Source organism: Eulemur rufifrons, chromosome 7 (assembly GCF_041146395.1).
Source record: "Eulemur rufifrons isolate Redbay chromosome 7, OSU_ERuf_1, whole genome shotgun sequence".
Taxonomy (NCBI): Eukaryota; Metazoa; Chordata; class Mammalia; order Primates; family Lemuridae; genus Eulemur; species Eulemur rufifrons.
In genome coordinates, this window is record NC_090989.1 from 169,070,536 (window position 1) to 169,087,838 (window position 17,303).

Consider the following 17,303-nt stretch of genomic DNA (forward strand, 5'->3'; position numbering starts at 1 on the left):
TCTCACCCCTTTCCCACTCTAATCTTTTAGCAAATCCAGCTGCTTCTACCATTCATGCCAACATCATCTGGTGTCCCCTCCAGCAGAATGCCACAGTGACACTTAAAAGGTAAGTCAAATCAGGTCATTCCTCTGCTTAAAACTTTTTCACTTTCCATGTCTTTCTATGTTCTAGATATTTGTGTGATCTCTTCCTCCTTTTTACCTAAATACCACCTTACCAGAGAGGCCTTCACACTTGATTTCACTCTGTCCCCTTTCTAACTCACCTTTATAATTGAGAGACAAGGAACTTTGTTTTCCTCATTGCTATTACTATGGTCTTGTTTTTGGAAAAAAGATTCAATGTGCTTATTTATATAGGGTTTTTAAAAATCCATGTTTAGTAAGATTGGCCCTGGTAGAGTATGCCAGCTTCCTAAAAAGGGGCAACTTTGTGTCTTGTTTCTGAGGGAAAGCTTATTTTACATGTTATGTGTCTTCGGTATACCAAGTGGGTAACTGTTTCATTGTGAGCTACTACGTAACACGTTCTCTTTCTAAAGTCAGGAGGCTTAAAGGTAAGAGATGATGGGCCTGTGTCATTATCCCTGTGAGTCAAGATCCGAACCCAGGTACTAAAGTCTCTGTGTAACCATTATACCATAAACCAGAGATGCTCAAATGACATAAAATATCTTGCATTAATGAGTAATTCAGGTGACATTAACATTACTGGACCCCATCCTTTTTTTTTTTTTTTTTTTTTTTGAGACAGAGTCTCACTCTGTTGCCCGGGCTAGAGTGAGTGCCGTGGCGTCAGCCTAGCTCACAGCAACCTCAAACTCCTGGGCTTAAGCGATCCTCCTGCCTCAGCCTCCCGAGTAGCTGGGACTACAGGCATGCGCCACCATGCCCGGCTAATTTTTTTTTTGTATATATATATTTTAGTTGTCCATATAATTTCTTTCTATTTTTTTAGTAGAGACGGGGTCTCACTCTTGCTCAGGCTGGTCTCGAACTCCTGACCTCGAGCGATCCACCCGCCTCGGCCTCCCAGAGTGCTAGGATTACAGGCGTGAGCCACCGCGCCCGGCCTGGACCCCATCCTTAAAGGCATATATGTTTTTAAAAAATCAAATTGAGAGAAACAATAACGCAGTATTTATTTTATACAGCTGAACTGGGCACATAGTGAAGTAAGCCATAAAAATTCCAAATAATTATCTCTAAAATAATTATCTCTAAAGGAAATCCTTTGTTACATGGCTTTACATATTAATTACTCTGGAAAGTTTCTGAACTCTGTTTAGTAGGAGATCTCCTTTCTTGATAGTTTCTTGGTACTGCCAGTTCTTGCTATCAGGTCTGTAAAGTCAAGAAAAAAAATAAATTATTTAACCAGTCACATTACTCCATGACAATAGCTGACCTACTTCTAAAGGGAGGTACTTAACAATGCCCCTTATTCCGAGCAGTATAACAAATCATACACAAAATAAAAATACCTGTTGGTTTCTACTATTTCATTCACTTTATCTATTTTGCAGTGTAGTCTCCCAGCAGCAATAAATCTGGAAAGTTCCCTAATTTAGAGAAGGAGGAGGAAAAAAAAGGCATTAGCTTTACAGAGAAATCTTAGAAAAATACAAACTGCACTAAAATAGTCCTTTAAGGTAACATTTAGTTTCCCTTCAAGCCAAGGCTATTACATTCACAGTAGTTGGGATCATCCCTGGTGCACTGCAGGATTTAAGTCTTCTACCAGAATAAACATGACCCTGGAAGTTCATATTCAGATGGAACGTAGGTGGCAAACAATGAAACCATTCATATCGAGTCTTTAGAGCTACAGAAATGCTCAGAGAAAAACGTTAAGAAGGAAAATAAGATTTATTAGGGAAAAAACCTGATAAAACTGATAAATTATTCCAAACAAAAGACCTAAACAAAATTATGGAACACAGCCCATGGTTATGTAAACATGTCAACAGCAGTAGTGTTTAATGGCCCCTTCCCTCTCCAACAATATCTTATTGAGTCTAAGGAGCTAAGGAAGTGGGAAAGAAGATGAAAAAAGAATTACTGTGTAGCCCATTTTTAAATTTTTAAAAAGGAATTTCACCTAAAATTAAGTTTTGGGGATGGGGGGCAGAATCCATAAATACCCAGACTTGAAATTCCTAGGTTTCATAGAAATGTAGAACAGGTTCTTTCTAGGTAACAACTAGAGCTCAGTGGTACAACCTTTGCCTCTAGAGCTAGTCTTAGGAACATGAAGGAAAAAAAAAAAAACAATTCAACCACCACCTGAAATGTACCAGCTGCCTTGAATTCACTTGTCATCAAGAGGACTTAAAGAATACTGCGCGGTGTGTCTACTTTCCTGCATCTCCTCATCCACAATTGCATTTGAATCTCACAATGGCTTTATCACCTCCCAGCTAGTGAAGGCTTTATCAGCTCACCACCTCAGTTAAGAAGCCAGGCCAAGTCCTGTTTCACATGCACTGCTCACAACTACTGACTCATGAAATAATGTCCAGCCCCCATCCTAAAAATGAAACAAAACCTAGGGATACTAGCCTTATATTTGTGTGTTGGTGTCTGAAACTTGCTATGAAGTGGCTAAAAAATAAAACGGATAGATACGTGAAAAGCAAATATAATAAAATGTTAAAATTTATAATTCTTTAGAATCTTCTGCTTATTTGAAATTTTTCATAATGTTAGAAAAAACAAAACCACTGAAAAGAGAATGGTCTTAAATGAATTGCACCTTCTTTTAAAATTACTATATAGCCATCACTTATTTTCATTGTAGACCACTGAAAACTACATCATCAACATTGAAAAGACCTAAATTTGGGAACCACTGATCTGGATTCCACATGGACATTACATATTGTGAGTGACTCTTTTCCCCAACTCTACTCCCACCACCCTAGTCCAAGCCGCTTAACATCTCCTCCATGAACTACCTTGGTCTCTCTGCCAACTTCCTCTGTATAAACGAGACCTTGTCACTCCCATGACTTCCCACGGCACCTCGATTAAAACCCAAGCTCCATACTATGTACAACAAGGCCCTACACAAGCCTAACTCTCCAATCTCAATGTTCACAATTGATTGTTCTGCAGCCACACTGACATTTTGTATTCCTGCAACATATAAGCTTGTTCCTAACTCAAAGCCTTAGCATTTTCTATTCCCTCCTTTGCATGTAGAGGACTCCTCATGTCTCACTCCTCCCAATTCAAATCTCAGAGTAAACCTCTCCTTCTCAGATATGCCATATCTAGTAGTCTCTCCATGGCACTATAGCATTTTCCTATAGACTCACTTCTATCTGAAATTACCTTTTATATTTATATGTCTACTGGCCATCTCTCTCCTGCAACGAAAGTCCCCGAAGATGGGAACTTAATACAAACATACGGTAATGGCTCATTAACTACTTGTTGAATTACTGATTTAAGTGCTAAAATGTCCAACTTTTAACAAGTAATTTAACTAGAATTGCAGCAGCAACCTAAAAATTGGAAGTAACTATGAGAGGAAATATGACCAGTTGTAAAAATACAAGAGATCCAAGTCATTACTGTAGCTGCAGCGTGGCCCTCTAAACATTATGCCATAAGAAAACTACTTTTAATAACTGGCCTAATGACCTTTAACAGATCACGTAACCTCATTACAACTCAGCTTTCCCATCTGTTAATGGAAGACGCAGAACATGAGGAAGGCAGAGAGATTTAAAAAAAAATTCTTGGTTTTTTTCTTCTTAAAATTGAGAAAGACTTTGCAAACAGGTAAAAAATGTGTACTTCACATATTAAAAGGCAACTTTAAAATAAAAATTAACATGGTGTTATTTGAACTTACTGATCAATGAATTCCACACCAACACCAAATGCTTCTGCCATATAGCCAAGGGTTAATGACCTGTAGGATTCCAGCAGCTGGCTGTAGGCATGAATTCTCATTTCTCTCACATAGTATCGATAATGAGGGGCAAAAAGCCAGTCCTTTTTCATTTCCTGTTCTACAACCGCTGCAATGAATAAGATGACAAATTATAAGAATCTCCCTTTCAGATAAAAAGATTAAAAACTAAAGCAACTCTAGTTGAGTCCAAAAGATAGATCAAACAAGTAGAGAACGTCTCACTGCCCTCCCACCTCACCCCATCAGCGACGGAAGCAGCACTGGTAAAGGAGAGGCCAGCTTCTCCAACGTCGCACTTAAGCAGCACGTGGCTATTTGACGTCTTGTTTACAGATGACAAAGTTCATGTACCAATATTTTAACCATGGGTAACTACTTCTGCCTTAAGTAAAATTCATTTTACTTTTTTTTAAAAAACAATACTAACAGAGAAATGTCAGGTACAGTGACAAATGAAATAATGACACAGACCAGAGAAAGGTATAAATCAGACATTTTCAAAAATAACAAAACTTAGAAGCAATAAAGGGAAAGCCTGATGATTTCTACTAATGTCTATATGACAAAACACTATGAACAAGATCTGAAGACAAATGAAAAACCAGACTTACAACACAGTAAGAGTGAATAGCCTTGATCTAGAAAGAGCTCTTATAAGAAATTGAATAGTAAAATGCACATGGAATATTTATGAGCAATCTGCACAAATAAAAATTATTTTACTGAATAACTACTGTACACCACTGCTCTAGATAGTGAGGATATGGCAGTGAACCAAAAACCAAGATCCTTGCTGCTATAGTAACTAAATTTTCAAAGGCCTGAGATAGATTATCTTGTATATTTGTTCATCTCAGAGAATGACAAATTCTGTGAAGAAAATAAGTGACAAAATAAGAGTGATGAGGAAGCCCTCCACTGCACTGGGGTGGACAGGGAGGACCTCTCTGAGGAGCTGGCCAGCAGAGAACAGGATGCACAGAGCAATGCAAATGATACAAAAGTTCAAAGGCAGGAAAAACATGGCTAAGCCCAGGAGGACAAACCAGAATGTAAGCAAGGTCTCAGCTACAGGGATACAGAGTGTGAACAAGAGAAAAGAATCAAGAATATACTTACATTTGTGGCCTGAACAAGATGGAAATCCCTGGAGAAGGGCAGAATTTTGTTGTTGTTTTGGGGTTTTAGGGGATGGGGGTGAAATTCGAGCATACTTGGGCAGTGTTCACATGGATCTGCCCACTAGACAACCAAGCAAAGATATCAAGAAGGTGTGTTAGGCATGGGTCTGGTGCTCAATGAAAGTTTGGGGCTGGAGACATGAATTTGGGAATCACTGCCATCCAGATGTATTTGATGACAGAATGAAGACAGGGACAAGGCAATCACCCAGTCTAAGGCAGTAAGGCACGGTGAGGTCTAACAAAGGATGAGGAGGTAAGTCCAGAGAAAACAAGTGTGTGTGACTGTGGAACCAAGAAAAAGTTGTGGTGAGAAATCAAGGATGGTTGACGTCAAAGCAGGTAAGAATGAGTAAGAGAACACATGATTTAGCAACATGGAGACCAATGGCCACTGAACAGGAGATGGTGCTCATTCTCACAAATAACAAGAGAAGTACATAAAACATCAAAATTATTTCTGTCCTCTCAGCCTGGCTAAGACTACAGGAGAGGGTAGGACAGGCTCTCTGAAATGCTATACAAATTAAGAGTATAACTTGTGTAAATGTTTAATTGGCACAATGTTTCTGGAGAGCAAAAGTAATCAAAGTTCAATTTCTTGGACTTTTCCCCTAAGGAAATAAATGGGAAAGATGCATTGTAAGAGTGTTCAAAACAGAGTTGTTTATAATAGGATAAAACCGGAAACAATCTAATTTTCTATCAGTAGGAGGATAAATTATGGTATATCCAATACACTGAAATACTAGAAAATCCTTAAAAAAGGATAACCAGGCCACTGTAAACTCCATTTTGGTGCATGACAGCTACTTAAAAATACATACTGGCTAGATAAATCAATTATTTATATAGTGACACGAAAAACTATTTACATACAGTGTAAAGAGAAAAAAGGTACTTAGAAAATAGCGTGTAAAATATACCGGCGTTGGTCTAGACAATACATTATGTTTAGAGGTGTTACATGCTTGTGTCTGGATACAGGGGCTCCCAAAAGACACACTGGAGACGTGGTAACAGCAGTTGCCTCTAGAGAAAGGACACTTGGTGATCATAAGTTAGAGGAAGCCTTTTTCTTCTTTATATGATACTGTTCCAAAATATTCCATATGTACATATAACCTTGGGCTTTTTGTGTTTTTGAAAGTGCATATGAATGAATAAAAGGTCTAGAAGGATATATAACAAAATACTAAAATGACTATCTCTGAAAGAATTTTATCTATGAGTGAATGTGTATATGGATTTGGGGGTTGGGTGGGATATGATACATTTCACTTTCTCAGTTTATTTAACTTCTAAAAACAATCAGGTATTACTTAGAAAAGGATACTGTTTGAATTAGAGTATTTTAAAGCACATTGGTTTACAAATATTTAAAGAAGTAAACAGTCTTACAAAACCCACTAAGCACTACAGGTCTTACTACGGGAGTGCAGAGAAATGATCTGAGCAATGATGACTCTTGTCATCAAAAGAAAATGGACTTATTCTGTCTTCTGCATTTGTAATGTCTGGGAAATGTAGAAATTTAGTAAAGATAAAAAGTTTCACTCAAAAGTCTTAAAATAAAAGGCTTCTAGTAGGGATGGGGAAGGTGGGAGGAGGTTAATATCTTAACCAAAGGTTTCCAAAGCCATCAATTTCATTATACCAGGATAGCATTTTCCTCCTTAAATTATCAATTTAATTAATGCAGCAATTACAAAGACCACTCAATAATGTACCAGGCACTGTGTTGGCATTTGGGTTATTATGAAGATTAAAAAATCATGAGTTCTGCTCCAATAAATAAGAGACAAACTAAGAATCACAAAACAGTATTCTAAGGCAAATGTGGCACATGGCCAATAAATACATGAAAAGATGCTCAACATAATGAGTCAGTGGAGAAACGCAAATCAAAATCACAATGAGATACCACTTCAGATCCATGAAGATGCCTATACTCAAAAAGACACACGATACAAGCACTGGATGTGGGGGAACTAGAACCGTCACACCAAGCAGGTGAGAATGTCAAATGGTGCCGTTACTTTGGAAATCAGTCTAGCATCTTCATTACAGCATTATTTGTAATAACCAAAAAGAACAATCAACCCCAAAGTCTGTCAAGTAATGAATGGATAAATAAAATGTGGTATAGCCCCATAATGAACTATCATTTGGCCATAAAACAAAATGAAGTACTGACACATACTACAACATGGATGAAGAAAGAAGCCCAGGCACAAACAGGCCACATACTGTACGATTCCATTTACACGACTGTCCAGAATAGGCAAATTCATGTAAGACAGAAAGTAGATTGTGGATGCAGAAAGTGGAAGCAGAAAGTGGATGCCAGGGACTAGGGGGAGGGAGGAATCGAGAGTGACTGCTAATGGCTACAGCATTCCTTTGGGGAAGATGTTCTGGAATCAGTGATGTTGCACAACCTTGTGAATATACTAAAAACCACTCAATTGTAAAAACCACTTTAAAATGGTCAATTTTATGTGCTGTATACACTCAGCACAATGTATAGCTCAATTTTTTAAAAGGAGGGGACATAAGAGCTCTAGGAATGTAAAGAAGAGATTTGTTCTGACTGAGGGAAGCAGGAAAGGGTTCCATATTTGAGTTAAGTGATGCCCAAGAGACCCCAAGCATAAACGGAGGAGAAAAAGCAATTCTACAATATAACCTTCTGGGCAAAAGCAGCCATGTATGTATGCAACGATAAGGCCGATAAGGCCGAGTGAGTAACTCATCATGCTGGAGGGAGAGCCCTGAGGTAAGTAGTATGAATTCTCACAAAGCTGCCTGACTTGTATGCATGCAAATAGAATAATCGTCATTTGGAGTCCTCCATTCCCATTTTTCATTATTAACTTTCTGAAATTTGCAGCATAAACAAGAGATTGAATTATTCAATCAATGCCAAGTTCTTTTAAGTTTTTGGAAAATCATTTGGGAAGGGCCCCTAGGCAAACTAATTCTTTTACCATCTTAATAATTCGTGGTCATTAGGAGGAAACCAAATGGCCAGAAAGGAATCGGACAAGAGGGGGGACAAAGTAAATTTATGTAGGCAGGATCACTATAAACTAACTTTGGAGGAACACAAGTATTTTCAATGGATTATTTTCTCAATCTCTCACCCTTGAAAATGACCTGCAAATCACCACAAAGATTTAGCTATCGCATAAAGCAGCAGTCCCCAACCTTTTTGGCACCAGTTTCATGGAAGACAATTTTTTCATGGACTGTTGGGGAGGACTCAAGTGGTGACGCTCACCTACTGCTGCGCCCCCACTCACCCCCCACCCTACCCCGCTTTCCTAAGTTTTATGTAAGATGATTTTTCCATGGACAGGGTGGCAGTGTGGAGCTCTGCAGCCCAGGGGTTGGGCACTGTAGACATAAAGAATAACCCATTGTTGAATTCAAGGCTCAATTTATCTCAACCCAAAATCAGATTCAGAATTCCCTCACAGCTTTCCCCATGAAGCTCAATACTTATAACCATTTGCTCACTTCTGCCTTTTATCCCCTTAAAAAACCGTAAACCAGCGGTCTGGCAAAATCCTCAGCAAAGGGCCAGGTAGAAAATATTTTTAGGCTTTCCAAGCCACGTAGCTCTCTGTCACATATGCTGCTTTTTTTTTTTTAAACAACACTTTGCCAATGTAAAAATCATTCTTACTCTTGAGCCATATAAACAGCGCACAGTTTGCGGCCCCCATTCTAAACAAAACGGGGCCAGTTAGCCATACTGATCAAAGACCTGCAGCTATCCGCACACTCCATTTTTTAGATACGTGAAAAATCATCTTAGGCTATTTGCACACAGGATCGGGAGTAAGATGAAGACAGATAATCAAAAGGAGCAACTCTATCCTTACCTAATGATTGGAAGAAAGCTGAGTAACGACATTCATAGAGTGAAAACAGATACTGCCGAACTGCTGGGAGACTGTGCAATACTTCAAGAATCTCTGCTCCTTTAATGACCTAGGTATTACCAAAAAAAAGAAAAAAACCTCTTTAATGATCTTTGTGTATTTAAATTAGAAAACCATGGGGCAGTCTTATAAATGTGAGTATTAAAAGTTCAGCCATTACCTTTTCTCTGAGATCTGGTCTTTCTAAGGCAATCATGCTGACATAAACAGTGTAGGTCACAAACGTTTTATAATCCATGAGTTCATAGGATGTAAATGTTGAAACAGTGTCAAGAAAGAGTTCAGCTGCCTGTTTGAAATCACGAATAGCCACACAATAAAGACCCTGATACACTTTTAGGCGGTTTCTTCTGTCCCAGTCTCCTCCTTCTTCTATTAAGCTATTAAATAAGAACGGTAAGATCATAATCTGGAAGCAGACAATGCCACTTTTTAAAAAAAGTTTTGTGTTATTTTCAAAAAGAAGACAGCTTTTTAACAACTTGAACCTAAAGAAAATATTTTACTAAATAAGTACATTTATCATTTGACCAAATTTACTATTTGTAAGCAAAATGGCAACTTTCTTATCAATTTCTCATTTATATAGCATCATAATTTAGAGGGAATCTATCCCCATGGTTAAAAAGTACCTTTTGGCTTTTTCTGTGTTTCGTGTGATGAGATCATTATCCATGTAAAATAAGCCAATCCTAAGGAGATAGAATACAATATCCAGTCGGTGACCCAGGGCCACAGTTTTATCATATGTCTTGCGAAAGGCTGTCAGAGCTCCCTCCTGTCAAGAAAGCCAAAGCAACAGGTAAGAAAAAGTTACAAGTTTTCAAAACTATCACCTGTGTGGGATTTCTTCAAAGGGAGTGGGGGACAGGTAGGAATAGAAATAAAACAAGATGGCCCTTAATTGATAATTATCGAAGCAGGGTTAAAACTATACATGGGTTTACTATGCTATTTTATACTTACATACAGTACATTAACCCTCAAACAACACGGGTTTGAAATGCAGGCATCCACATATACATAGATTTTCTTCTGCTTCTGCTACCCAGGACAGCAAAACCAAACCCCCCTCCCCCTCAGCCTACTCAATATGAAGACAGGGATGATGACCTTTATGATGATCTGCTTCCACTTAATGAGTAGTAAATATATTTTCTCTTCCTCGTGATTTTCTTAATAACATTTTCTCTAGCTTACTTTATTGTAACAATACAGTATATAATACATATACAAAGTATGTGTTAATCAACTACTTCTCAGTAAGGCTTCTGGTCAACAATAAGCTATTAGTAAAGTTTTCGGAGAATACAAAGTTATATGTGGATTTGCAACCACATGGGAGGTCAGTATCCCTAACCCCTGCATTGTTCAAGGGTCAACTGTAAAAAAAAAAAAAAAAAAAAAAACAGAAAGAAAGAAATGCCTATTTCTTATATTCTAGAAAATACTAAGAAAAACACTGATAATTTATTCACTTTTTTTGAGTATTCTCTCCTTTGTTCCATATATTCAATGTTTTTTCCTTTAATAATTATATACTACATCAAAATAACTACTGTAAATCATCTATCATATCACTCAAAAAGTTTTGGAAATCTTATCTCAGTTACTATTAGAATATAACTCAATTTGTAAATACACAATTCTATTTCAAAGCATTGTGGAATAAAATGTTTCTGTTGCTTAAAGACAAGAACATGAATAAAATAATTTGTTTATACTTGGTACTTTTCACTATGTGTCTGCCTGGTTTGTTTTATGTAATTATTAGTTATGCTTCATAAACTTATAAAAGGGACTGGCAAGACAGCAATGAGTGCACCTAGCACTCAGATCTTCGTTTCAAAACACTATGCCCCACTACAGGGACCCAGGGATCCTAGGAGAAATGCATGATTCCAGGTTTGGAGAGTGAAAAGTCAACTGAAAACGATCCTAATTTTGAGCTTGTGGTATCTTGTTTTATCATAAAATAAGGAAGACCAATGAGATAAAAGAACAAAGATTTTGTCTTGAAGGAGTCTGCACTAACAAACATGCAGCAAACTGAGCACCACAAAGAATAAAGATTATCATCAATGGTAACACAGTGAATAATGAATAATATACTAAAACCCATTAAGTAGTTAATAATATTAAATAAAAGAAAATACAAAAAATAAAAGACGGTAAATAGGAGAAAAAAAGAAAGCTGTTCTTTTTGGAAGAATACTACTTAATAAACAGAGAGAATACAGTATTAGAACATGACCAGTTTATAATCCCCTGATTGACTCAAGCATGTCCTTATTGAAATTTTCTAAACCCTGGATGAAAAGTTTGAAGTTTCTCATTCACACACAATATATTAATCTTTAAAACCAAAACACAAACACACATAACCTAAAAGTAAATGCAAACTATTGACTATTTTTAAACTTTTCTGTATTTTTGAAATTTTTACAATGACCAAGTCTTAAATTTATAACCAGAGAAAAGACAAAAAAAACCTGTTTTAAATTTAAGTTACATAATAACATTTAAGCACTTACTTTGTGCCAGGTACCAGTCTAAGCTCTTTGCCCCTATCTTTAATCCAAATCAACTGTCATTATCCCTATTTTACAGATGAGGAAACTGAGGGTTTAGTAAATCATAACAACTGAAGCTGGAAATAGAATCCAGACAATCTGATCCAAGAGTTCACACTATTTTATTTTTTATATTGACATCATGTCACCCCACATCTAAATACTTCTGTGTGTGTATGGCTTAAAATTAAGAACATTCAAAGCCCATACTCTTAACCATTATTACACAACTAATAAATTAAGTTTAAATATCCACTACTGATGAGTCCTCCTCTAGAACACTGATAGTGGAGTATACGTAAGCCAGCTGTTACATGGAACTGGCCACATATTAAAATAAAAATTGTTCATTGTCCCAGAAATTTCATTTCATAGACTATCTCCTGGAGAAACACTAGCATATATACGCACACCAGATAACATACATAAGCATGTTTTTACAGCAGCTGTTTGTTAAAAACAGCTAAAAACAACATACATGTTCATCAATGGCTGAACAGGCAAACTATGGCATAGCTCTACAGTGGAATATTAGGCTGCAGTTAACCAGAATGAGCAAGATTTATGCACATTAACACAGAAGTACCTCTCAGATATAATGCTGAATGAAAAGGGTAAACAGGACCACGAGTACACTATGATCCCATGTATGTAAAAATTTTTTAAAATACTACCTATTTTTTATCAATATATATACATGCATGTAAATGCACAATAGAACTATTAATAAAAAGGTTATCTCTGAGCAGGTAAGGAGTAAAGAAAGATCAAACAGAACTTCAGTATTTACTATGGTGATCTCGATTCTTGCAAGGAAAATACTACTAAGTGCAAATTTTTACAAGGCACCAGAACCAATGCTTCCCAACCAAGTGAGAAAAGGAAACCATTAAAAATGATCCCAATTTTGTAAAAGTTGTAAACAAACAAAAATCTCTGCATGTGCACCTGTGTTTTTATTGGCCTGGAGAGACATGCAGAAGAACACAGACTTGGCTCTTGTTTGGGGGCAGATGACAGGGTATTGCAAGAAGACTATTCTTTTTTCGTTCATCTTTACATTGATTCACTAGTTCAGGTAAGCATGATTACCTCTCTACTTTTTTAAAAAAGAAGTTAATTTTTAAAATGAGATATTGTTAATCTGGAATGGTTCTCAATTTTAGATTATACTAACTACAGAGAGGGGAGACCATCTGCACTCACCTTGTCACCTATCCTGCAGAGGTACTCGGCTTTTGCCATCATTGCATCTCGAATTTCGCTCTCTCCCAGATTCTTCTCTGCATCTTCCAGCTCCTCATCCAAACGCTTCAACTCATCTTCATTTGCCTTCTTCATTTTATTGAGTAGGTCCATGTCTATCTGCCAGTCGAGGGATTTGCACAAGGCTTCATAATAAGGAGCCATGTCTGAAAGCCAAAAAAGGGATGTATGAGTGGGGGCCACGTGCATCCTGAAGTCAGTGTCTGCCCACCTCCTCTCCACAGTCCCCTACCCACTACTAGGAAGGAATGGAATAGAGCTTAATAAACTTGCTCGGCAAAATGTAAACGTCTGCTGGTGGGAGGTCTGCATGAGGGACCCTGGCACTGCCAACCTCTCCTAGGGCCGGGGGGCGGGCAATCCTCTGTTTACTCTGGCCGGATTCTGTTCCAAAGGAGTCTTCAAACAAGGGAACAAGCAAGCCCGTTTATGCTCAGATACGTATGTTCAACATACACCACTAAGTGCCAGTCACTGCTAGGAAGGACCAAAAAGAACCGAACCCAAATTTCCCCTTCACACGGAAAGCTCCCTCCCCTACAAGGAATACCCCTCGCCCGGGAGCAAACTTGAGTAACAGTAAGTCACTGAGCCTTTGCTCTGGGTCTAGCACTGCGCCAAAGACCTCAGAATTTCTCCCAAAGCTGCCCTCAAAGGGGAAGGACACACAGAGATGCAGACCCTTCTGAGAGCAAGGCGGGTTCCCCCAGGGCATCCCCAACAATGGGAAGGCCCGAAGGGCCAGAGAAGCCAGGCCTGGTTTTGGGGACCCCGTCAGAGGGACGCCTCGGAGGCCGGAGCCCCACTGGGGAAAACTCTGCGGGCTCCGGAGCGCGGGGCCAGCCCAAGCCTAGGCCGCTGACTCGGCGCTCGCGCGGGCCTCACTGTTGTCTCGGACGGCGGCCATCAGCTCGTCGCGCACGGCGGCGTCCCCGCGATGCTCGGGCAGGCTCAGCAGGAAGCGCAGCTGCGCGATGCGCAGGTCGGGGTTCTTGGGCAGCCCCTCTTCTTCCAAATTCTCCAGCGGCATGACGGCGGCGACGACAGCGGCCGACGGGAGACGGTAACTCGGCTCTGCGCCGCGGCGGCAGCGGAAGCGGGAGGAGTCAGCGAGTGCGCCCGGCCGCCTCCAGCCCGGCTTCCGCTCCTGCCGCCGCCGCCGCCGCCGACAGCGTCCCCTCCTGGACACCGCCGGGAAAGCCTCGCCCGGCCTGAGCGCCTGCGCCCTCGTGTGGTCGCCGGCGGCTTTTCCTTGCTCAAGGCCCCACAGAGTCCCGGGGGACTGGGGGGGCCCGACTCCAAAGTTCGATTTTTTGAATCTCTTCCTTCATCCCTTTTTAGCTATTTTACTTTTCATTCCGTTTGTAATTGATAGGAGCTGGCAATGTTTTGGAAAAATTTGAAAATATAATAAGAATAACAACAGTTGCAATACAACCACCACAATTTGTGGAACACTTACTCTTACTCATCTCATTTTAATCTTCTCAATGCTAGGAGGGAGGACTCTTAGCCCATTTTGTAGATAAGAAAATCGAGGCACAAAGAGGTTAGGGAACATAATCGAACAAGGTCATGTAAAAGCTACGTAGCAAGGCCTAAATAAAAACTCCTCTCTATAGCCCACATTCTTTCCACAATTCTGAGAAGAAAAATCAGCATCCAGAATTCCACAGTTTTGATACAACAGCATCATCATTTTGTTTCTTCATAAATTAAATTATTACAGGCCTGCATTTTCAGCCTTCTTTTGTTCACGTTGCCCCAGAGTCTTCACAATTGGTAATGGTTACATAAAATTCCACATAATGGATTTACCATAATTTACTTTTACTCTTCCCTCCGTTAGAGGTGTCTTTCGGTTGACCAGGATTTTTATTCTCTTGATACAAAAACTAGAGAAAGACCTTTGGACGCGTAGCTAATTTCATATTTTGCATTTTTTTTCCTTAGCATAAATTCCCAGGAAGGAATAATAGACAAAGGAAGGGTTTTGTGATTTGGGTATTCTTAATGTCAAACAGCTTTCTAAAAGAGTTGAACCACTTTGTATAGCCACTGAAACAGCTGGAAACTGCCACATTCTCACAAGTAGTAGACATTAGCACGCATTTTAAAAATAGTATTTGTTTTTGTCAAAAGGAAATAAGCATTTTGAAGACAATTCAAATAATAGAAAAAATATAAATGGCAAAGAAAAAATTCCCAGCACTCTACCACTGTTAAACCTTTAGTGAAAAACTTTCTAAACATCTTTTATGTATTCATTCAACGAACATAATGGCATGATTACAAAGTTCCAGGCACTGTTTTGTGCACCAGGGAACCAGCAGTGAAGAGTACAAAGCCCCTGTCTTTGGAACTTACATTCTAGAGAAGTACAGCTTTGTTAAAACTCACCTAGATATATTAATAGGGTCATTCTAAACTTGCACTTTTTAAACTGCGTTTTGTTCTTTCTGCCATGTTTTGTGGATATCTTGCCATGCCAATAAATATGGACTGACCATATAGGATTCCATTATATTTATGTACCAACTTTCCCCCCATTAATCCTTAACTGATATTAATTTGGGTCATTTTTATTTTTTCACTCTCAATATTACAGTGTCAGTTATCTGGGTGCATACGTATTTTCACACTTGTATAACGGTTTCTTCATCTAAATCCCTAGAAGTGCAGTTGCTGAATAAGAGGGTATGAACATTTCACATTCTGACATATCCTGTAAGGGTTATATGAATTATTTTTTCATAAATAATATATCAATTTACATTCCCACCAATATTGAACAGAGGGCCTGTAAGGAAAAAAAAAGTAGTATCTTTTCCTTACTCATTGCAAGGCTGAGGCACCTGTAAGATTAACAGGAAAAAAGCATACACATTTATTTAAGTTTTACATGACACAAGAGCCTTTGGAAATGAAGACCTAAAGAAATGGGGAAACCTGTGTGGGGTTTTTGTTTGTCTGTTTGAGACAGGGTCCCTCTCTATCACCCAGACTGGGGAGCAGTGGCTGGATCATAGCTCACCGCAACCTCAAACTCCTGGGCTCAATCAATCCTCCCATCTCAGCCTCCTGAGTAGCTGGGACTACAGGCACGAGCTGCCATGCCTGATTAATTTTTTGTAGAGAAGGGGTCTTGCTGTGTTGCCCAGGGTATTCTCAAACTGCTGGCCTCAAGCAGTCTCCTGCCTCAGGCTCCCAAACTGCTGGGATTACAGGTGTGTGCCACCACACCTGGTCTAAACCTGTGTATTTTCAAGCTAAATTTGGTGAAGTGTGGACAGTTGTGTCAAAATACAAATATCTAAAGGGGATGTGATTAATGGTAATTAAGCTGGGGAAACTTAGCAAGCCCTGTTTTTTCAAATTCTTCTCTGTGCCCCTGTATCTTCAGATATAAGGACATTTCTTTCCTTTGGGTCTAGAGAGGGTATCTCTGGAATGACACTGTTATGATCTACTTTAGAAGAAGGTCGGAGAATTCTTTTGTGACCAGCTTCAGTGGAGAAAGATAAGAAGGTGATAGTGACCTTCCTGCTTCTATTGTGACCTCAAATGACAAGGTAGCATATTTTGGAGTTGCGTGTCCTGAAACCCATCAGACCAGTCTCCCAATATGCCTCTATCAACCATCTTAAGCTTTGCTATAACAACAATGTCAGTCTTTTCCTTTGTACTTCTTTTATTATCAGTGAGGTTGATTTTTGTTTTCCTCACATTTGGACTAACCAGATATATTTCATCTTTTATGCAATTCCCATTTGGCTTGGTCAATTCTCTATGGAATCTTTCCTCATTAGTTTGTAAGCCCTCTTCATATTTCCAGGATGCTAACTTTGTTAAGTGTTGCAATTTCCCCCTGGTTTATTTTTCTACATTTTTATGTTTTTTTTCAACATAAAAGTTTACAATGTTTAAATAATTAAATGTATCTTTTCAGATGTGTGGCAAGAATTGGATATATGATCAAAAACTCATGTTTAAAGGAAAACCTGTGTAAATAGTCATGCAGTTTAAATTATATGTGACTGGTGTTAATATATTCTGGCTTCCAATTCGTCCTAGTACAGAGTCGTAATCAAATTAAGGTTGCAATTGCCAGAAGATCTAAATTACAGGGAATTCTGTGACTCCTCGATATTCTAGGTGCAAATGACCTCGAGGCCAGGCACAAAGCCCTGCTGTTGGCCTTTCTCTCCACACAGAGGAGACCAATTTCCGGTCAGATCTGTCTTTTTCTTTTCTTTTTAGCATCATTACCATTAATTGCTCAGAAAATCAATGGAGCCCTGAACTGTTGCTGTGATTTGGTTGCCTGGTTGATCAAAGCAGCTCCTCGCCCCATATTGACAACTCATTATTGAACAGTAAATCACCCATTCCATCAATCTCTTTG

General features: G+C 38.9%; 1 protein-coding gene across 3 annotated transcripts; it reads right to left on the reverse strand.

Annotated features, from left to right (window-relative positions):
* Positions 1 to 1,128: 1,128 nt before the first annotated feature.
* PSMD6 (proteasome 26S subunit, non-ATPase 6) lies at positions 1,129 to 14,533 on the reverse strand. 3 transcript variants are annotated; one of them, XM_069473776.1, is made up of 8 exons: positions 14,340 to 14,533; positions 12,839 to 13,044; positions 9,692 to 9,837; positions 9,220 to 9,439; positions 9,000 to 9,108; positions 3,866 to 4,034; positions 1,488 to 1,565; positions 1,129 to 1,347 (listed from the first exon to the last, which is right to left on the reverse strand). In XM_069473776.1, the coding sequence occupies exons 1-8, from the start codon at positions 14,368 to 14,370 to the stop codon at positions 1,251 to 1,253; spliced, it is 1,056 nt and encodes a 351-aa protein (XP_069329877.1). In that variant the 5' UTR covers positions 14,371 to 14,533; the 3' UTR covers positions 1,129 to 1,250. The 3 variants fall into 3 exon arrangements, with proteins under 3 accessions (XP_069329877.1, XP_069329876.1, XP_069329878.1); XM_069473775.1 differs by lacking the exon at positions 14,340 to 14,533 and adding an exon at positions 13,784 to 14,006; XM_069473777.1 differs by lacking the exon at positions 14,340 to 14,533 and adding an exon at positions 13,903 to 13,973 and having other exon boundaries at positions 12,839 to 13,046.
* Positions 14,534 to 17,303: the final 2,770 nt, after the last annotated feature.